The sequence below is a fragment of the Mobula birostris genome, chromosome 28 (assembly GCF_030028105.1).
Source record: "Mobula birostris isolate sMobBir1 chromosome 28, sMobBir1.hap1, whole genome shotgun sequence".
NCBI lineage: Eukaryota > Metazoa > Chordata > Chondrichthyes > Myliobatiformes > Myliobatidae > Mobula > Mobula birostris.
Window position 1 is genome coordinate 5,250,845 of NC_092397.1, and position 22,067 is coordinate 5,272,911.

Consider the following 22,067-nt stretch of genomic DNA (forward strand, 5'->3'; position numbering starts at 1 on the left):
TTAAAGGGTCAGCATGACATAGTGGGCTGAAGGGCCTTTACTGTTCAATGTTCGATGATTACATTTTTATTTGGGCTGCACAGTAACACAGCAGAGAGCATAACACTCTCAGGAAAATGAATCTCAGGGCAGAATTTCCTGACAAATATGTACTTTGATAGGAAATTTAGTCTGAACTTTGAACTCAGCGGGGACCACACCCTTCATGCCCTCAGGCAGGAGGAGGTACGAGATTCAACCACAGCTCCTTCCCCACCACCCTCGGGTTCTGGAAGCCCCCTGGAAAATCCAGACAGGACCTCAGAACGCACCTCCCTCAGCTTGTACTTCTGTCGCTGTGTTCACTTTGCGGTGCATCACGCACCCAGTGGCCACTTTACTGGAGACACCTGCTCGTTAATGCAAATATCCAGTCAGCCAATCACGTGGCAGCATCTCAATGCATAAAAGCACGCAGACAAGGTCAAGAGGTTCAGTTGCTGTTCAGACCAAACATCAGAATGGGGAAGAAATGTGATTTGTGTGACTGTGACCGCGGAATGATTGTTGGTGCCAGATGGGGTGGTTTGAGTATCTCAGAAACTGCTGATCCCCTGGGATTTTCCACGCACAATGGTCTTTAGAGTTTGCAGAGAAGGGTGTGAAAAACCAAAAGAACATCCAGTGAGCAGCAGTTCTGTGGGTGAAGAAAACGCCATGTTAATGAGAGAGGTCAGAGGAGAATGGCCAGACTGGTTCAACCTGACAGGAAGATGACAGTAACTCAAATTAACCACCCGTTACAACAACGGTGGGCAGAAGAGCATCTCTGAACGCACAACACTTTGACTGTTGAGGTGAACAGGATACAGCAGCAGGAGACCGTGAACATACACTGAGTGGCCACTTTATTAGGTACAGGAGGGACCCAATAAATACAAACAAGAGAAGATCTGCAGAAGCTGGAAACCCAAGCAACACGCACAAAATGCTGGAGGAACTCAGCAGGACAGGCAGCATCTATGGAAATGAGTACAGTCGGCAGTTTGGGCCAAGACTCTTCCTCGGGACTGAAGAAAGGTCTCGACCTCAGACATCGACTGTACTCCTTTCCATAGATGCTGCCTGTCCCCGCTGGGTTCCTCCAGCATTTTGTGCGTGGTCCCTCATAAAGTGTCCATTGGGTGCATGTTAAGGTTATGTTTGTCATGTCTGTGATGTATTGTGAAGAAAGCTTTTGGCATGCTGGCCTTTATTAATCAGAGCATTGAGTATAGGAGTTGGGATGTAATGTTGAAATTGTATAAGGCATTGGTGAGGCCAAATTTGGAGTATTATGTACAGTTCTGGTCACCGAATTATAGGAAAGATGTCAATAAAATTGAGAGAGTACAGAGAAGATTTACTAGAATGTTACCTGGGTTTCATCTCCTAAGTTACAGAGAAAGGTTGAACAAGTTGGGTCTTTATTCTTTGCAGCATAGAAGGTTGCGGGGGGATTTGATAGAGGTGTTTAAAATTATGAGGGGGATAGATAGAGTTGACGTGGATAGGCTTTTTCCATTGAGAGCAGGGGAGATTCAAACAAGAGGACATGAGTTGAGAGTTAAAGGGCAAAAGTTTAGGGGTAACATGAGGGGGAACTTCTTTACTCAGAGAGTGGTAGCTGTGTGGAACGAGCTTCCAGCAGAAGTGGTTGAGGCAGGTTGGATGTTGTCGTTTAAAGTTAAATTGGATAGATATATGGACAGGAAAGGAATGGAGGGTTCTGGGCTGAGTGCAGGTCGGTGGGACCAGGTGAGAGTAAGAGCTCAGCACGGACTAGAAGCGCCGAGATGGCCTGTTTCCATGTTGTAATTGTTATATGGTTATATGGTTATTGTGCTCCTGGGACGTAAAGTTAAATTTTCATAGCACTCATGGCAGTAACCTTGGCTTAACCTGACCTGACTAAAACTAAAACCACAAGGCAACTAAACAGCTTCCTCCCACAGGCAGTCAGACTGCTAAATAGCTGCTCCACCTGACTCTGCTTTGGACACTTTTAACTTGCACTGGACACTAATAACTGATATTAACCGACATGTGGCTGTTGTGTTTTACTATTTATTGTTATGTTTATTATTTAGTGTCGCGATTGTTATGTTATGATTGCACTGCTCCTGAGAAACGCTGTCTCATTCTGCCCTGCAGAGCTGATGTACGGTTAGAATGACAACAAAGTTTTTTGAATCTTGAATCTTATGCAACTCCCTCTGTTAAACCAGCTCATTTGATTCCTCAGTTACCACATGGACCCACCTGCCTGGGACATTGTATCTTCTACGGTAACACTCACAAAATGCTGGAGGAACTCAGCAGGTCAGGCAGCATCTGTGGAGGGGAATAAACAGTTGACGTTTCAGGCCAAAATCCTTCATTAGATCCTGCTGAGTTCCTCCAGATGGTTGAGGAAGTTTGGTGTGGGCCCCCAAATCCTGAGGATTTTCTACGGGGGGCACAATTGAGAGCATCCTGACTGGCTGCATCACTGCCTGGTATGGGAACTGTACTTCCCTCAGTCGCAGGACTCTGCAGAGAGTGGTGCGGACAGCCCAGCGCATCTGTAGTTGTGAACTTCCCACTATTCAGGACATCTACAAAGACAGATGTGTAAAAGGGGCCCAAAGGATCATTGGGGACTCGAGTCACCTCAACCACAAACTGTTCCAGCTGCTACCATCTGGGAAACGGTACCACAGCATAAAAGCCAGGACCAACAGGCTCCAGGACAGCTTCTTCCACCAGGCCATCAGACTGATTAATTCATGCTGATTTGAATAGACAATAGATGCAGGAGTAGGCCATTCAGCCCTTCGAGCCAGCACCACCATTCACTGTGATCATGGCTGATCATCCACAATCAGTACCCTTTTCCTGCCTTCTCCCCATATCCCTTCACTCCACTATCTTTAAGAGCTCTATCTAACTCTTTCTTGAAAAAATCCAGAGAATTGGCCTCCACTGCCTTCTGACACAGAGCATTCCACAGAACCACAACCCTCTGTGTGAAAAAGTTTTTCCTCAACTCTGTTCTAAATGGTCTACCCCTTATACTTAAACTGTGGCCTGTGGTTCTGGACTCCCCCAACATTGGGAAAATGTTTCCTGCCTCTAGCGTGTCCAATCCCTTAATAATCTTATATGATGGAACTGGACTCTCTGACGGTGGTGTCTGAAAAGAGGATGCTGTCTAAGTTGCATGCCATCTTGGTCAATGTCTCCCATCCACTACATAATGTACTGGTTGGGCACAGGAGTACATTCAGCCAGAGACTCATTCCACCGAGATGCAGCACGGAGCGTCATAGGAAGTCATTCCTGCCTGTGGCCATCAAACTTTACAACTCCTGCCTTGGAAGGTCAGATACCCTGAGCCAATAGGCTGGTCCTGGACTTATTTCATAATTTGCTGGCATAATTTACATATTACTATTTAACTATTTATGGTTCTATTACTATTTATTATTTATGGAGCAACTGTAATGAAAACCAATTTCCCCCGGGATTAATAAAGTGACTATGACTATGTTTCAATCAGAAAGTATTCTATGTTACATTGACTGTTCTATTTATTATAAATTACTATGATTGCACATTTAGACGGAGATGTAGCATAAAGATTTTTATTCCTCTTGCGTGAAGGATGTAAGAGTCAATTCACTGTAAGAGTATTTCTACCCAGAAGAAGTTTAAATCTCTTCAGCAGGAGTTCAGTGAGACCCTCTCTCACTGTTGCCCCATCGGAGATCTCTGCTCTTCACATGCCAGCCCGTACCCCACCACCTTCTTTCCCCTTCCTGTCCAATCCTGATGAAAGGTCTCGTCCCAAAACGTCGACTGTTCATTCCCCTCCATAGATGCTGCCCGACCTGCTGAGTTCCTCCAGCGTTTTGTGTGTGTGTGTGTGAGTAGCTCTGCATTTCCAGCATCTGCGGAATCTCCTGTGTCGAAGGAAGCAGAGAGACTGCTTTTACGTGGCCATGGGCCTTGAACCGAACTAGCCCAGCATCTGAAAGATGAGGAGCAGCCACCCACAAGCTTTCTGACCCCGCCCCTCCCTCCCCCATCCCCTGGTGAAGTTACAAATGGTTCCTTGATGGACTGGGTCGAAGGAAGACCTTGGAGCGCAAGTCTCGAGGGTCCAGGTCACTGGGGTAGGAGGTCCAGGGGTCAAGGCCTGAAGGTCAAACTTACGATGGCCAATTCCTGGGGTAACTGCGTATTCAGAGGCCCAGTGTCTGCGAGTCCAGGGCCAAGGACTCGGGGGGGGGGGCGAGAGAAGGGGGGCTACAGAGAGGGAGAGGGATGAGAGAGAGAGAGAGAGAGAGGGATGAGAGAGAGAGAGACGAGAGAGAGAGGGGGGGGGGCCAGAGAGAGGGGGGGAGAGAGAGAGAGAGAGAGAGAGAGAGAGAGAGAGGGGGAGGGGCAGAGAGAGGGAGAGACGAGAGAGAGAGAGCCAGAGAGAGGAAGAGAGACGAGAGAGACGAGAGAGAGAGAGGGAGAGGGACGAGAGAGAGAGAGAGAGAGAGAGAGGGGGGGGGGGCCAGAGAGAGAGAGAGCCAGAGAGAAGGAAGAGACGAGAGAGAGAGAGAGGGAGAGGGACGAGAGAGAGAGAGAGAGAGGGGGAGGGGGCCAGAAGAGAGGGAGAGACGAGGAGAGATAGAGCCAGAGAGAGGGAGAGAGACGAGAGAGAGAGAGAGAGGGAGAGGGACGAGAGAGAGAGAGAGAGAGAGAGAGAGAGAGGGGGGGGGGCCAGATGAGAGGGAGAGACGAGGAGAGATAGAGCCAGAGAGAGGGAGAGAGAGGGAGAGGGACGAGAGAGAGAGAGAGAGTGAAAGAGAAAGTGTGAGGGAGAGGAAGAGTCTGTGTACGGAAGAGAAAGAGTGTGTGTGAGAGAGACTTGTTTTCGCTGTAGTCCGTGTCGTTCTGCTGAACGCTGTGGGCCTGCCGCGTTGGCGCCGGAATGTGCGGCGACTCTTGCGGGCTGCACCCGCGCATCGTCAGGGGTTGTGTTGGTCGTTAGGCGCAAACGACACGTTTCAACTGTGTGTTCAGGTGTACATGCAGCAGGTAAGTCTATATCTTTAACACTTTGACACGCCGGATTCCGGCCCACAACGGGCTGACGGACAGCAGTGGTCGGAGCACAGTCCACAGTCCATTCACGGTCACATCCCCCCCTCGGCCACGGTCAGCCCCACCCTCAAAGAAGGCAGCGTTTCTGATCAAAGATTGCCCGCACGCCGGACCGTGCCACCTCCACGACGGGCAGGAGGTACAGAAGCCTGAAGTCCACACCTACCAGGTTCAGGGACAGCGACTTTCCCTTCAACCATCCGGTGCTTGAACCGACCGGCGCAACCTAACTCCACCTCAGCGATGGAACTCTCTGCACAGCTCTAGGCGGTGGTCTCTGAATGTCTTTTTCTGTTTTTGTTGGACTAAGTTCTCGTAAGGGGAACTAGCAAGTAGTTTGCGTGGATTCGGCAGCTCATTTAAAAGTTTGACAAACTTCGATAGATGCACGGCGGAGAGGATCCTGACTGGTTGCATCGCCGCCTGAGTAGGGAAAACACCAGTGTTTATCCATGTTCACAGGATGCTGCCTGACCTGCTGAGATCCTCCGGCATCCTGTGTGCGTGTTCTCCACCGCACTGGAACAGAAACCCCTACAGAACGAGGTGGTTACAGCCCAGTCCGTTCACAGGCAGACCGGTCCGTCCCCACCATTCAGCACATCTACAAGGAACGCCGGCACTTAAGAAAGCGGCACCCATCGTCCGGGCTATGCTCTCTTCTCACCTACCACCACCGGGAAGGAGTATAGAACCAACACGAGATACAGTCTGCCAGCCGCCCTGGAAATCCAGAGCCACACACACACACACACAACACACACTAAACGCTGGAGGAACTCAGCAGGTCAGGCAGCATCTACGGGAAAGAGTAAACAGTTCGACGTTTCGGGCCGGGACTCTCCTTCCTTCGGACATTCAGAAGCCTTAGATTCCACCGCACCCGGTTCAGGAAGAGTTACTACCCTACAGCCAGCCTGGATAACTTCACTCACCCTCGACAATGAACTGATTCCACAACCTACACACTCACTTTCAAGGACGCTACACTCATGTTCTCAGTCATTGTTTAATTTTATCATTTACACCGAACAATCTTCGTATATATATTGTTTGCCAATCTTTGTTATAGGTGTTACAAATTCGATTTTATCTTCCTGCACGAAAGTGAACCCCTACCTCTAATAACATATGGTGCACTACCTTGACAATACTTCTATATATTGGTGAGACCCGATCGCAACCTGGGAGACCTTTTCGCTGAACACCTACGCTCTGTCCGCCAGAGACAGCAGGATCTCCAGTGGCCACACATTTTAATTCCAATCCATTCCATATTGACTGTCTATCCACGCCTCCTCTACTGTAAAAATGAAGCCACACTCAGGTTGGAGGAACAACACCTTATATTCCGTCTGGGTAGCCTCCAACCTGATGGCATGAACATCGACCTCTCTAACTTCTGCTAATGCCCCACCTCCTCCCCTCGTACCCCATCCGTTATTTTATTTTCATACACACCATTCTTCTCTCTCTCTCCTTTTTTCTCCCTCTGACACCTCTCACTATACCCTTGCCCATCCTCTGGGCTTCTGCCCCCGCCCTTTTCCTTCCCCCTGGGCCCTCCCGTCCCATGTTCCTCTCGTATCCCTTTTTGCCAATCACCTGTCCAGCTCTTGGCTCCATCCCTCCCCCCTCCTGTCTTCTCCTATCATTTCGGATCTCCCCTCCACCCCCCTCATCACTTTCAAATTCTACTAAACTCTTCCTTCAGTTAGTCCTGACGACAGGGTCCGGCCCGAAACGTCAAACTGTACCTCTTCCTAGAGATGCTGTGGCCTGCCTGCGCTCCGCCAGCAACTTTGATGTGCGTTGCTTGAATTTCCAGCATCTGCAGATTTCCTCTTGTTTGACAATACCTTCGACTTCTTTTCACTGTCATTGTATAACTCAAGTGTATATTTTCATATTGTGCGTTGTCTCAGGCTTTTCATTGTCGTTGTCCCGCACCGTCTTTGTACACAACTTTAACTTGGAGATTCTGCCATCAATGGAGGCTATGGAGGAGTGGGGAAGGGGAGGGCGATGGAGGAGAGCTCTCCATCTCTCACCACACGGCTATCTGCGCATCGATCCCCTCCCTCAGCAGCTGCACCTCCTGCTTTCACGGTGCGCATTGTGACTCCAGCCTCCCACAAGCGCCAAGGACTAACAAAAGTCGACCTTTGCTCCTTTTAATTTAAAGAGGGGGTCAATAGCCAATAGGTGCAGGAGTAGGCCATTCGGCCCTTCGAGCCAGCACCGCCATCATGGCTGATCATCCAAATCAGTATCCAGTTCCTGCCCTTATCCCCATAACCTTTGATTCCGCTATCTTTAAGAGCTCTATCCATCTCTTTCTTGAAAACATCCAGAGACTTGGCCTCCACTGCCTTCTGGGGCAGAGTATTCCATATATCCACCACTCTCTGGGGGAAAAAGTTTTTCCTCAACTCCGTTCTAAATGGCCTATCCCTAATTCTTAAACTGTGGCCTCTGGTTCTGGACTCCCCCATCAGCGGGAACATGCTTCCTGCCTGCAGCTTGTCCAATCCCTAGGTTATTGGTTAGTAAGGGCGACACGTTTTATAGGGGGAAAGGCAGGAGGAATGGGGCTGAAAGAGAAAATAAATCAGACATGATCGAATGGAGGAACCGAACCGATGGATTGAATGGTCTTAAGATCCATTGACCAGAATTAAAAACTTCACGAAGAACCGGCACTGGCAAACAAAAAAACCAGAAACCGGATCGGGGCGTTGTGACATCACCCTGCTTTATTAGGAAGTTCTGTGGTAGTCCATTCCAGTGTCGGCACAAATCTGTTTCGCGTCTTGCAGAGTACCGGCAGTAGAGTTACAGAGTTAGGGAGACAGGTTTAGATAATAGTCGCCATAACTGTTCTATTTACAAACAAAAAAAAAACAAACCCTGAACAATTTCTATCGGTGAGGACACACGCGTACACGGGAGACAGGAAAGCGTGCAGCTATTGACAAGTGTGCTGTAATTTTGTGCTGACGTCTAAACACTGCAGTGTACTGTACAATACTCTACAGAAGAATTCTGCTCCTTTGTGAGCGGGCTGGGGTGGATCACTCTCTCTCCTCTCAGTCACACACACTCACTCTCTCTTTCAGAGCTTCGCGAAGTAAACAAACCGCCTCCGTGCTCCGCGTAGTTGGGAATACCAGCTGTACCGGGGGAGCGTTGGAGGGAATTATCATTGACCCACGACCGCAATAAACTGCAGGGAGTTGTGGACGCGGCTCGGCGCGCCACAGGAACCCTCCCCCGTGGACTCTGCCCGCACTTTCCGCTGCTTTGGGAAAGGATCCGATCGCACCCACCCCGAATATTTTCTCTTCACCCCTCTCCCATCGGGCAGAAGATAACAAAAGCCCAAATGGACGTGGCTTCAGGCTCAGGGGCAGCTTCTACCCCGCTGTTCTATAAAATACGTTGAGCGGTCTTGCGTGATGAAACATCAACTCGTGACCTCACAATTTGCCTTGTCATGCGCTTCCGTGCACAGCACTTCTATAACAGTCTGTTCTGTTTCCATTTGCTATGTACCTAGGTATAGAGGGTACAGCTTTTCACAGTTTCTTGGTACACAGCAAAAACCAACACCAAATCCCACCTTACGTTGAGTAAGGTACAACTCTTTAGTAGAGAATTCTCTTTTGAGATTAATTTGCAGTCGCTGGTAAAGAGGGCAACTGCAATGTCAACATTCATCTTGAGAGACCTAGAACATTCATCGGGTTTGGAGGCTTGCATGCATCAGTGACCCAGGGAGCTACGTTGGCTGGAGTCAGGGCTTTCTCCTTTGGCTCTTGGTAGGGTCGCCCATGCCAGACAGGGTCAAAGGGTAGAGGTCAGACTAAGAGTGGTCCACCAGTCCTCCAGGTTCAGGGGTAACAACCCTGACTGGTCAAACAAAACTGTTACCGAAACAGCAATGAAGAATCCTTCTACATCTGAATGTGGCAATATTCCTGAGACTCCACCCGGGACTTAAGTGACTGACAGTGGTGAAAACCAAGAGGAAGCTACTGGCATGATGAAGGAAGCCCCAAACACCACCAGAGATTTTTTTTGACCTCCATTGCTGCCCTAAATGCCAGTGGCATAATGGGGAGCAGGTAAGAGAGAACATTAAAGAGTTGGTCACACCGTATTTTAGAATATTGTGAGCAGTTCTGGGCCCCAGATCCAAGGAACGATGCGACAGCCCAGGAGAGAGTCTACGATCCCGGGAATGAAAGGGGTTTTCGGTCCTTTTTTTTTTTTAAATTGGGTAATTTGGGTTTCTTTGTGGCTGCCTATAAGCGGACAAAATCCCAAGGTTGTGTAACTTATACACTCTTTGATAATAAACCTGCTTTGAATCTTGAAACACAGAAGGAACATTTGCCGTTTGTGGGATGGCCTGGTAGCACCCCGGTTAGCGTAACGTTTTCACAGCGCTATAGCGATCGGGGCTTCAATCCCTGCAGTGAGGAGTTTGTACGTCCCCGTGTGGGTTCCCCCCCCCCCCACATTTCAAAGGCGTACGGGTAGGGGTTGGCAAGTCGTGGGGAATGCCACGTTGGCACCGGAAGCAGGGCGACACACTGGCGGAAAGTGTGGCCCCCAGCACATTCTGTATTCTGTTTGTTGGCCGCTGGCACAAACGACGCATTTCAGCGTATGCTTCAATAACGCTGAAACTTTCTTTAATCTTTCTTCCTTGTTTTCTCTCAGGCTGTACTTGGAAGTTCAGAACAACAGGTGGTGTCTTACTGAAACCTCCGGGATTCTGAAACACCTCCACTGAGTTGATGTGGACAGAATGTTTACTGTGGTGGGGGAGTCTAGGACCAGAGGGCACAGCCTGAGAATAGAGGGGCGTCCATTTAGAACAGAGATGAGGAGGAATTTCTTCAGCCAAAAGGAGCTGAATCTGTGGAATTCGTTGTCACAGGCCGGTGTGGAGGCCAAGTCATTGGGTACACGTAGAGTGGACGTTGGTAGGTTCCTGGTTAGTAAAAGGGGTTAAGCTTTACCAGGACACAGAACAGTACAGACCCTCCTGCCAGCAATGTTGTGCCGACCCTATGGGGAGAACTGGGTTGAGGGAACAAGGTCGTGACTGAACGATGGAGCAGACTCGATGGGCCGAGCAGCCTAATTCTGCTCCTACAGAACGGCGCAAAAACCTTAGGCACATTGCCAGGGTGCCTGAAACTTCTGCACAGTACTGTAGTAATTTTATGTATTTATTGCACTGTACTGCGGCCAATAAAAAAAGGCAAATTTCATGAGACACAAGACCATAAGACTTTGGAGCAGAATTAGGCCATCTGGCCCATGGAGTCTGCTCCACCATTCAATCATGGCTGATCCTTTTTTTCCCTCCTCCTTGACCCCATTTCCTGGCTTTTTCCCCGTAACCTTTGATGCCATGTCCAGTCAAGAACCTATCAATCTCTGCCTTAAATACACCCAATGACCTGGCCTCCACAGCTGCACATGGCAACAAATTCCACAAATTCACCATCCTTTGGCTAAAGAAAATTTTCCACATCTCTGTCCTGAATGGATGCCCCTCCATCCTAAGGCTGTGCCCTCTTGTCCTAGACTCCCCCACCATGGGAAACATCCTTTCCACATCTACTCTGTCTAGGCCTTTCAACATTCAAAAGGTTTCAATGAGATCTCCCCTCATCCTTCTGAATTCCAGCGAGTACAGACCCAGAGCCATCAAAAGTTCCTCGTATGATAACCCTTTCATCCCCGGAATCATCCTTGTGAACCTCCTCTGGACCCTCTCCAATGGCAGCACATCGTTTTTTAAGATGAGAAGACCAAAACTCTTCACAATACTCTAGGTGAGGCCTCACCAGTGCCTTATAAAGCCTCAGCTTGTATTCTGGACTATTGAAATGAATGCTAACATGGCATTTGCCTTCCTCACCACCGACCCAACCTGCAAGTTAACCTTCAGGGTGTTCTGCACAAGGACTCCTAAATCCCTTTGCATCTCAGATTTTTCAATTTTCTCCCGGATTAGAAAATAGTCCGCACATTTATTTCTACTACCAAAGTGCATGATCATGCATTCTCCAATATTGTATTTAATTTGCCACTTTCTTGCCCATTCTCCTAATCTGTCTTAAGTCCTTCTGCATCCTACCCATTTCTTCAACACTACCTGCCCCTCCACCAATCTTCATATCATCTGCAAACTTGGCAACAAAGCCATTTAAACAAAGCCATATACAGCATAAAAAGAAGCGGTCCCAACACCAACCCCTGTGGAATACCACTAGTTACTGGCAGCCAACCAGAAAATGATCCTTTTATTCCCACTCACTGCCTCCTACCAATCAGCCAATGCTCTAACCATGCCAGTAACTTTCCTGTAGTACCACGGGCTCTTTTGTTAAGCAGCCTCATGTGATTGATGATAAACCTGATTCTGATATGGGTCTCTATTGTGGACTGGGAGTGGGAAGGAGGCCGGGAGAGGGGGGATCGTGGTTGGCGAGAGGGGAGGGAGCGGGAAGCACCAGGGAGACATTCTGTAATGATCAATGTTTGGAATCAAAAGGTGTGTCTGCACCCCAACACCTCTGGCCTCCTTCCCTGACCCCCGTCCCACACCCCTCCCTCCCGCGGCACTCCACCCTCACCACCCCCAGCATCCTTCGCTCCCGCCAGATTTACAAACTCGCTCTCTGCTCCACGTTGACAGGTTCAGTACTGTGCTAAAGTCTTGGGCACCCCAGCTCTACATGCCCAGGGCTCTTGCACAGTACTTGTGGTCGAATACGCTGTCACCAACACATTTCACGACGTATGTTCGTGATAATAAACCGACCTTGCGTTACTATTAACCTATCAGACACTCTCAGCTGTAGGCACAGCTCTATCGCAATCACACACACACACACACGCGTGAACACACCAGACTACACACACCTTGCTCCTCTTAACGCCAAGAATGGATTTAAAATTGGCCCTGCGGGCTGGCGCAAGTACAGCATGCATCGAGGGTAGCGAAGAGTCTCCCGGCGCCTGGATTTCCGGTACTGCCCGAAAAGAAACGGCAACAAAGAAAGTAAACAAAATATCCGTCAAGCTCTTCAGAGGGAGGTGCGAGGACATGGTGGTGTCGGGAGGTCGGCTGCAGATGACAACCCCGCCCTCCTCACCCACGGGGAGCCGGTTAGTTTAAGCTCCCCAGAGAGCTGCGTCTTGATAAATCCACGTTACTGGCACTCAGCGCTTTCGAATCCGATAGGTTGCTCCCGGACTGCTGCAGAGAGAGAGAATGTGGGGGTGAGGGGGAGGGAATGGGGGATGGGGGGGGAGAGAGATTTAAAAAAAAGAGGCAGAGGTAAAAAGAGGCCATTCAAGAAATCACATTCCCCCCCACCCCGCATGTTTGCGCAAAGATTACAAGGAGCTGGGAATAACCCCAAAAATACGAGAACATTACAGCAACATACAGGCCCTTTGGTTCACAACGTTGTGCCAACCTTTTCACCAATTTAAGATCAAACTAACCCATCCCTCCCACATAGCCCTCCGTTTTTCTCCCATCCTCGTGTCTATCCAAGTCTCTTAAATGCACCTTGTTGGAATCCACCGTGTTTTTTTTTAAATAATACTTTTTATAGAAGTTATTAGATGAATTAATGTAAGACTCAAGTCGTAGTTTAATCATGATTTGTGCTTTTTTAAAAACAATCATGTATTTTTCACAGTCTGTGGTGGTTCATCCTCACTCACAGGCAGAAGGTGATAGAGCAGTTACTAAACTTGCTCGTTTTTCATTGGCTAATTACACGTGACGTACTCGTGCAAACCATTGACTGGCTTATTCTTATCTAAGGAATTTCTGTCATCCGGATCATAAAGGTGAAGGATTTTTCAGAGGCACCATCTTTTCTTTTTTTTCATTGAATCTTTTGAATCTCTACCTTGCTTCTCAACTCTTCACTTAGTTTCAAATGCATGTGCTTTTTGTTTAAACTTTAAAGTAAACAATTGTTAAGAATTAAAACTCCTCGCCATTCCTGACCTCTGGAAGAACCCAAGGGGTCAGAAAAATAACATTGGTCCAACACCCCTAATATACTTGCCTCTACTCCCACCTCTGGCAAGCTCCACGCACCCATTACTCTGTGTAAAAAAAATTACCTCCGACACCCCCCCCCCCCCCCAATTTCCTCCAATCACCTTAAAATGTATGCCCTCTCCTAACAGCCTGGGAAAGAGTCTCTGTCCACTCGATCTATGCCTCTTATCACCTTGCATACTTTTGTCGAGGCACATCTCAGCCTCTTTCGCCCTAGCTCGCCCAACCTCTCCTCATACGATCCCTTCCTATAGTGAGGCGACCAGGGACAAACGCAATGCTTGTCGTGGTGGTTGACAGCGGGGTCCCTCTGCCACCGAGTCAGCCGTTTCCACCATGGGAGGAGTTCACCTACTGAACAAGCAGGGTTATCAATATCCTGCACGCTGGCCTCCTGGTGTGCTCTGCACTCTCCCGCAATCTCAAACTCAACAATATCCCAACCAGGGCTTTTATAGAGCGGCAACGTGACCTCGTGGCTCCCAAACTCCATCCACTTCCGCCGAAGAATCGTCCTCTGGTACACAGGGCCCAACACGGTACAGGCCCTTCGGCCCACAACATGATGCTGACCCTTTAACCTACTCCCAAGATCAGCCCAAGCCAGGGGTTCCCCACCTGGGGACCACTATTTTTTGGCATAGTCGGGGGAATTAAAGGTGATTGGGGGAAAAGGCAGATAGGTGGAGATGAGTACATGGCCAGATCAGCCACGATCTTATTGACCAGCGGAGCAGACTCGACGAGCCAGATGGCCGACTCCTGCTCCCATTTCTTATGTTCTAACCCCTGATCTAATTCTTCCCTCCTATGTAGCTCTCCATTTTTATTTCATCCATGTGCCTTCTTAACGGTCCCTTAAGTGTCTCCAATGTATCTGCCTCTTCCACCACGCCTAGCAGATCATTCCACACACCCACCACTCTCTGTGTAAAAACCTACCTCTGACACCGCCCCCCCCCCCAATACTTTCCTCCAATCACCTTAAAATTATGCCCCCTTGTATTAGCCATTTCCCCCTGGGGAAAAGTCTCTGGCTGTCCACTGGATCCCTGCCTCTCATCATCTTGTACATCTCTATCTACCTGCAAGCATGCAGCTACAGCAGGCAGTGAAGAAAACTAATGGCATGCTGGCCTTCATAACAAGGGGAGTTGAGTACAGGAGCAAAGGGGTCCTTCTGCAGCTGTACAGGGCCCTGGTGAGACCACACCTGGAGTACTGTGTGCAGTTTTGGTCTCCAAATTTAAGGAAGGACATTCTTGCTATTGAGGGAGTGCAGTGTAGGTTCACGAGGTTAATTCCTGGGATGGCAGGACTATCATATGTTGAAAGATTGGAGCGACTGGGCTTGTATACACTGGAATTTAGAAGGATGAGAGGCAATCTGATTGAAACATATAAGATTATTAAGGGATTGGACACGCTGGAGGCAGGAAGCATGTTCCCGCTGATGGGTGAGTCCAGAACCAGAGGCCACAGTTTAAGAATTAGGGGTAGGCCATTTAGAACGGAGTTGAGGAAACACTTTTTCACCCAGAGAGTGGTGGATATATGGAATGCTCTGCCCCAGAAGGCTGTGGAGGCCAAGTCTCTGGATGCTTTCAAGAAAGAGATGGATAGAGCTCTTAAAGATAGCGGAGTGAAGGGATATGGGGGGGAAGGCAGGAACTGGATACTGATTGTGGATGATCAGCCATGATCACAGTGAATGGCAGTGCTGGCTCGAAGGGCCGAATGGCCTACTCCTGCACCTATTGCCTAGTGTCTGTTGTCAAGTCACCTCTCACCCTCCTTCGCTCCAGAGGGAAATGCCCCAGCTCGTTCCGACAACATTCCCCACAAGGAGCGAAGTAGGTCATGTAAGTAGGGTGGCAAGTAAAGGCTAATTTATACCTGTGCGTACTAGCTTACACCGCAGCCTACGCAAGTGGGCTACGCCGTTGTGAGCATTTATACTTGTGCGTTGGCGTGTCTGCATCTCCCTGCAATTCACCGCCGAAACACTAGTTTCTACGCCACTGTGTTGAGTTTCTTCATGTTGAAACTCAACACAAAGGAACTCAAACTTCAAACAGTGGCGACTGAAACTGAAGGAGGGTGAATCTTCTGTGCTTGTCCGGCCACTGAGAGACATGATGGACGAGGAAACGCATTTCAAATATTTTCGGATGTCGGCAGGTAGGTTTGACGATATGGTTGACCGTCTCCAACCATTTATTTCGCATCAGTGTACGCACAGTATACTCAGAGACTGGCAACCACCATTCCAGTTTTAGCTTCAGGTGGAAGTCAACAGGCTGTAGCAGCTAGCTACAAACTGGCGTCGGGCACAGGGTCCTCCATAATTTCAGAGGTCTGTAAAGCTTTACGGAAAGCATTGCAGCCAGAGTTCCTTCCCTGCCCTTCAGTCGCCCAATGGGAAGCTATTGCAGCATAGGAGGAAATGCGATGCTACCAAGCGGACCAATCACAGTTGCTTTGGTCTGCGTCACCGCGACGTGTAGTTACATTTTGGGAGAGGTGCACGTTAGCCTATGGCATAGGGTTCGGCGTAGATACAGCATAGGGTTCGCGGCTACGCCGTACCTACGGCGTACATTTGACGCACAGGTATAAATTTAGCGCGGTGGTTAGCATAACGCTTTACAGTGCCATTGATCCGGGTTTGATTCCTGCCATTGTCTGTAAGGAGTTTGTTCTCTCTCTCTCTCTTTGTGACCGCCTGGGTTTCCTCTGAGTGCCTCCGATTCCTCCCACATTCCAAAGAAGTCCGGGGTCGGGTTTGCATTCGCAAGTCGTGGGCATGTGATGTTGGCGCTGGAAGCGTGCCAACACTTGCGGGCTGCCCCCAGCACGAACCCCGGGCTGCGCTGGTCGTTGACGCAAACGACGCCTTTCACTGTGTGTCTCGATGTACACGTGACAAACAAAGCTAATCTTTAACTTTAACCTTTACCTCGGTGGCTTCTTCGCCGGTCTTGTTCAGGAAGTTTAGCGAGCTGGCCCGTTTCATCCTGCAGGGAGACCAGTGAGAAGTCTGGGTTATCACGGGGAATGGACAGAGGGGGACGGAGAGCTCCGAGTCCAGGGCCCCGACGTCGAGGAAGGGGGACCTACCCGGGATTTCTGGGCTCCTGGGGCGAGTCCCCCTGTAGCTTCTTCACCAGCATCTCGCTGCTGCGCCTCAGGGCGTCACGGATCTTCCCAAACGACCCGCTCCTCCGCAGGGACCCGTTGCCATCCTGCGGCACGGGCAGAGAGCGAGAAGGACGGGGGGGGGTGGGCAGACGGGAGAGAGAGACAGAGAGAGGGGGTGGGCAGACGGGAACGACAGAGAGACAGGAGAGAGAGAGACAGAGAGGTGGGGTGGGCAGATGGGAGAGAGAGAGACGGGGGGTGGGCAGACGGGAAAGACAGAGAGACAGGAGAGAGAGAGACGGGGGGTGGGCAGACGGGAAAGACAGAGAGACAGGAGAGAGAGAGACGGGGGGGTGGGCAGACGGGAGAGAGAGAGACGGGGGTGGGCAGACGGGAGAGACAGAGAGACAGGAGAGAGATAGAGACAGAGAGAGGGGGTGGGCAGACGGGAGAGAGAGAGAGACGGGGGGGTGGGCAGACGGGAGAGACAGAGAGACAGGAGAGAGAGAGACAGAGAGAGGGGGTGGGCAGACGGGAGAGAGAGAGATGGGGGGGTGGGCAGACGGGAGAGACAGAGAGACAGGAGAGAGAGAGACAGAGAGGTGGGGTGGGCAGACAGGAGAGAGAGAGGGGGGGTGGGCAGACGGGAGAGAGAGAGAGAGAGACGGACGGGGGGGTGGGCAGACGGGAGAGACAGAGAGACAGGAGAGAGAGAGAGACAGAGAGGTGGGGTGGGCAGACAGGAGAGAGAGAGGGGGGGTGGGCAGACGGGAGAGACAGAGAGACAGGAGAGAGAGAGACGAAGGGGGGGGTGGGCAGATGGGAGCGACAGAGAGACAGGAGAGGTGGGAGGACAAAAGAGGACTGTGACTATCTGTGCCCATTATAATTTTAAACACCTTCACAGCCTCTGACACCCCAGTGAGAATGATCCCAGCCAATTCAATGCCCGTACAACTACACCCCTCCATTTCAGACTCTCGGCGAGTCGATCCCTCGTTCTGTTGTTCCTGTACAGAGGAGACCCGGAATTTACACTGACTGGTGCTTCCCCACCCCACCCGCTTGCTTGGTACAGGGCACCTCCCTCGGTCTTCAGCACTGAACCCTCAACCCCTCCCCAACACTGCCTCTCCCCTCCCCCCACCCTCCCTCGGTGCTTCCCACCCTCGCTAAGCTCCCCCCTCCAGCCCTCCGGAGTAGCCCTCATCCCTTTTGCTGTTCCTACTGCCTCCATCCTCGCTGTGCTCGACCCCCCCCCCCAACCCTCTCCCCGGCGCTCACTCACCCCGTTCCACTCGGCCGTGCCCGGCTCCTCGCCCTCGGCCCCGTTGATGATGTAGTTGACGACGCCGGTGGCGCCCGTGAGCTGGTCGCGGCCTGGCCGAGTTTCGGGACCCCCGTCCTTCAGCAGCTCCACCACCCGGGTGGGGTGTGACGTGTCCGGCGCCTGTCAGTGACACAGAACAGGGTGACGACTCCTGTCTCCGCAGCCAGGCTCTCCCATCAGCCCATGGGGCAGGCTCCCCCCACACTCCCCCCGGCAACACATGCAGGGGTGGGGGCTAGGTGTGGTTCACAGATACAGGGAGGGGTGTAGGGGCTGGAGGAGGTTACAGAGACGGGGAGGGATGTAGGGGCTGGAGGGGGTTACAGAGACGGGGAGGGGTGTAGGGGATGGAGGGGTTACAGAGACGGGGAGGGGTGTAGGGACCGGAGGGGGTTACAGAGATGGGGAGGGGTGTAGGGACCGGAGGGGGTTACAGAGATGGGGAGGGGTGTAGGGACCGGAGGGGGTTACAGAGACGGGGAGGGGTGTAGGGACTGTAGCGGGTGACAGAGACAGGGAGGGGTGTAGGGACCGGAGAGGGTGACAGAGACAGGGAGGGGTGTAGAGGCCGGAGGGGGTTACAGAGACAGGGAGGGGTGTTGGGGCCTGAGGGAGTTACAGAGACAGGGAGGGGTGTATGGGCTGGAGGGGGTTATAGAGACGGGCAGGGGTGTAGCGGCTGGAGGGGGTGACAGAGACAGGGAGGGGTGTAGGGGATGGAGGGGGTTACAGAGACGGGAGGGGTGTAGGGGATGGAGGGGTTACAGAGGGACGGGTGTAGGGGCCGGAGGGGGTTACAGAGACAGGGAGGGGTGTTGGGGCCTGAGGGAGTTACAGAGACAGGGAGGGGTGTATGGGCTGGAGGGGGTTATAGAGACGGGCAGGGGTGTAGCGGCTGGAGGGGGTGACAGAGACAGGGAGGGGTGTAGGGGATGGAGGGGGTTACAGAGACGGGGAGGGGTGTAGGGGATGGAGGGGTTACAGAGGGACGGGTGTAGGGGATGGAGGGGGTTACAGAGACGGGGAGGGGTGTAGGGGATGGAGGGGTTACAGAGGGACGGGTGTAGGGGATGGAGGGGGTTACAGAGATGGGGAGAGATGTAGGGGACTGGAGGGGGTTACAGAAACGGGGAGGGGTGTAGGGGCCGGAGGGGGTTACAGAGACGGGGAGGGGTGTAGGGGTTGGAGGGGGTTACAGAGACGGGGAGGGGTGTAGGGGATGGAGGGGGTTACAGAGACAGGGAGGGGTGTAGGGACTGGAGGGGGTTACAGAGACAGGGAGGGGTGTAGGGACTGGAGGGGGTTACAGAGACGGGGAGGGGTGCAGAGGTCGGAGGGGGTTACAGAGACAGGGAGGGGTATAGGGCTGGTGGGGGGTTACAGAGACAGGGAGGGGTGTAGGGGCCGGAGGGGGTTACAGAGACAGGGAGGGGTGTAGGGGCCAGAGGGGGTTACAGAGACGGGGAGCTGTGTAGAGGTCGGAGGGGGTTACAGAGACAGGGAGGGGTGTAGGGGACAGAGGGGGTTACAGAGACGGGGAGGGGTGTAGGGGCCGGAGGGGGTTACAGAGATGGGGGTATAGGAGTTGGAGGGGATTACAGAGATGGGGAGGGGTGTAGGGGCTGGAGGGGGTTACAGAGACAGGGAGGGGTGTAGGGGCCGGAGGGGGTTACAGAGACAGGGAGGGGTGTAGGGGCTGGAGGGGGTTACAGAGACAGGGAGGGGTGTAGGGGCTGGAGGGGGTTACAGAGACAGGGAGGGGTGTAGGGGCCGGAGGGGGTTACAGAGACAGGGAGGGGTGTAGGGGCCAGAGGGGGTTACAGAGACGGGGAGCTGTGTAGAGGTCAGAGGGGGTTACAGAGATGGGGAGGGGTGTAGTGACTGGGGGGGGTGTTCACAGTGATGGGAGGGGTGTAGAGGTTGGAAGGGGTTACAGAGATGGGGGTATAGGAGTTGGAGGGGGTTACAGAGATGGGGAGGGGTGTAGTGACTGGGGGGGGTGTTCACAGTGATGGGAGGGGTGTAGAGGTTGGAAGGGGTTACAGAGATGGGGATATAGGAGTTGGAGGGGGTTACAGAGATGGGGAGGGGGTTAAGGGCTGTGGTTTGGGGTTCACAGAGATAGGAGGGGTGTAGAGGTTGGAAGGGGTTACAGAGACAGGGAAGGGTGCAGGGGACGGAGGGGGTTACAGAGACAGGGAGGGGTGTAGGGGACGGAGGGGGTTACAGAGACAGGGAGGGGTGTAGGGGCCGGAGGGGGTTACAGAGACAGGGGTGGGGTGTAGGGGCCGGAGGGGGTTACAGAGATGGGGAGGGGGTTAAGGGCTGTGGTTAGGAGGGGTGTAGAGGTTGGAAGGGGTTACAGAGACAGGGAAGGGTGCAGGGGAGAGAGGGGTTACAGAGACAGAGAAGTGTAAGGGCTGTGGTTTGGGGTTACAGAGACAGGGCGAGGTGCAGAGGCTGGCTGGGGTTGCAGAGATGGGGAAGGTTAAAGGGGGCCGGAGGAGTTCACGGAGACGGGTCGGCCTGTAGGGGCTCTGAAACACGTCAGCTCAAGCACGTCAGCTCAAGCACGTGAGGGCCTGGTCACCTGCTTGCGCGACTTGGTCGCACACTCCTCCAGGGTCTCGGCGGCCTCGAGTTTACCCTGCCGCCTGTACAGGGCTCCTAGGCTCCGCAGCGTGGTGTTCACAGTCGGGCTGCGAAAGGAGAGAGCGAATACAGAAACTTCGTTTATCCCCCTTTCAAACCATCGACACTTCCCAGCCCACGTGCCCAAGTGTGTCCTGGGACACATTAAACTGTTAGAGCAAGGATTCAGTGTTTTCCCCTCCAGAGGCGCTGAACTCCTCCAGCATTGTGTGAGGGCGAGTTGGGCAATGATTTATTCTGTTCAGTCTTTGACCTTCCCCCTTGCAGGCTGAACCTGAAACACTGAGGGATGTTAGATTAGAATGCAGAACTGTTATCTTACTTGTACTTTAACTTGTCTGTCCTCCAGCAGGACCACAGCCATGTTGCAGGGTTTGGAGGCTCGCGTGCTTCAATGACCCAGACAGCTGTGTTGGCTGGAGTCAGGGCTTTAAGCTTTGGCTCATTTTAGGGTCACCCACACCGAACAGGGTCAAAGGGTAGAGGCCAGACTAAGAGTGGTCCACCGGTCCTCCAGACTAAAAACCCTGACTGGTCAAACAAAATTGTTACAGAAACAGCAATGAAGATTCCTTCTAGATCTGAGTGACTGTATTCCTGAGTCTCCACTTGGGACTTGCGTGGCCGACAGTGGCAAAAACCGAGAGGAGGCTACCGGCACCATGAAGGAAGCCCTGAACATCCGCCAGAGATTGATGACCTTTGTTGTTGCCCTCAACGCCAGTGGCGTAATGGGGAGTAACAGCACAAAAGCGAAGATGTACTGCCTATATAATCATCAATATACACTCAGCCCCTTTAGTAGGTACCCCTGTACACCTGCTCGTTAATGCACATAGCCAATCAGCCAATCAAGTAGCAGCAACTCAATGCATAAAAGCACGTGGACACGGTCAAGAGGTTCAGACCAAACATCAGAACGGGGAAGAAACGTGATTTTTTTTTTAGTGGCTTTGACTGTGGGACGATTGTTGGTGCCAGATGGGGTGGTTTGAGTATCTCAGAAACTGCTCGTCTCCTGGGATTCTCACACACGACGGTCTCTAGAGTTTACAGAGAACAGTGCAATAAACGGAGAAAAAAAAACATCCAGCGAGCGGCAGTTCTGTGGGCAAAAACACCTCGTTAACGAGGGAGGTCAGAGATTGGCTGGACTGGTTCAAGCCAACAGGAAGGCGACAGTAACTCAAGTAACCCAACAGTGGTGTGCAGAAGAGCCTCTCTGAACACACAGCACACCGAACCTTGAAGTGGACGGGCTGCAGCAGCAGAAGACCTCACCGGGTTCTATTCCTGTACCTAATAAAGTGACCTCTGAGTATATACATCACGTACATACATGTAGCAGTGAATTTTTTTTTAGTAATTATAGCATTGCTGATTCCGTATGTTTCTAGAAGCTTCTCAGCTTTTCTACAGCAGGAGTCACACCGCTCGAACGTGGTTATTTCATAGGTTAATTCTTGTCGCTGGAATGTGCTTCCTCTCTCTGGTCGGAACTGGATGTTAGTATTAAACAACCGTAACTTCCTGATTTGTTCTTCGTCCTTGTAATAAAACAGTTAATATCAGTGTTCCTTAGGGTTGTTATAGCCAGGACAGGTAGTAGCGACAAGCTCCCACTACCCATTAAATGCTCCCAATGACGTGCGTCTCAAATAGCCTCCGACAACCAAG

The 22,067-nt window shown here is 51.6% G+C and overlaps 2 protein-coding genes across 5 annotated transcripts in view; one reads left to right on the top strand and one right to left on the bottom strand.

The window, feature by feature from the left end:
- rnaseh2c (ribonuclease H2, subunit C) overlaps positions 1-22,067 on the top strand; it is a 515,876-nt gene that overhangs the window by 434,643 nt on the left and 59,166 nt on the right. The gene's annotated exons all lie outside the window — the stretch shown is intronic.
- Positions 11,846-22,067, bottom strand: part of LOC140189003 (kinesin light chain 2-like) — a 57,872-nt gene continuing 47,650 nt past the window's right edge. For 2 of the 3 annotated variants that reach the window (XM_072245671.1, XM_072245672.1), the window contains exons 12-16: positions 20,329-20,437; positions 17,697-17,858; positions 16,388-16,512; positions 16,227-16,284; positions 11,846-12,442 (exon numbers count right to left, since the gene is read on the bottom strand). In XM_072245671.1, coding sequence (XP_072101772.1) covers positions 12,353-12,442; positions 16,227-16,284; positions 16,388-16,512; positions 17,697-17,858; positions 20,329-20,437 — 544 coding nt within the window. In that variant the 3' untranslated portion in view covers positions 11,846-12,352. The remainder of the gene's footprint in view (positions 12,443-16,226; positions 16,285-16,387; positions 16,513-17,696; positions 17,859-20,328; positions 20,438-22,067) is intronic. The other variant, XM_072245673.1, reaches the window with a different exon arrangement.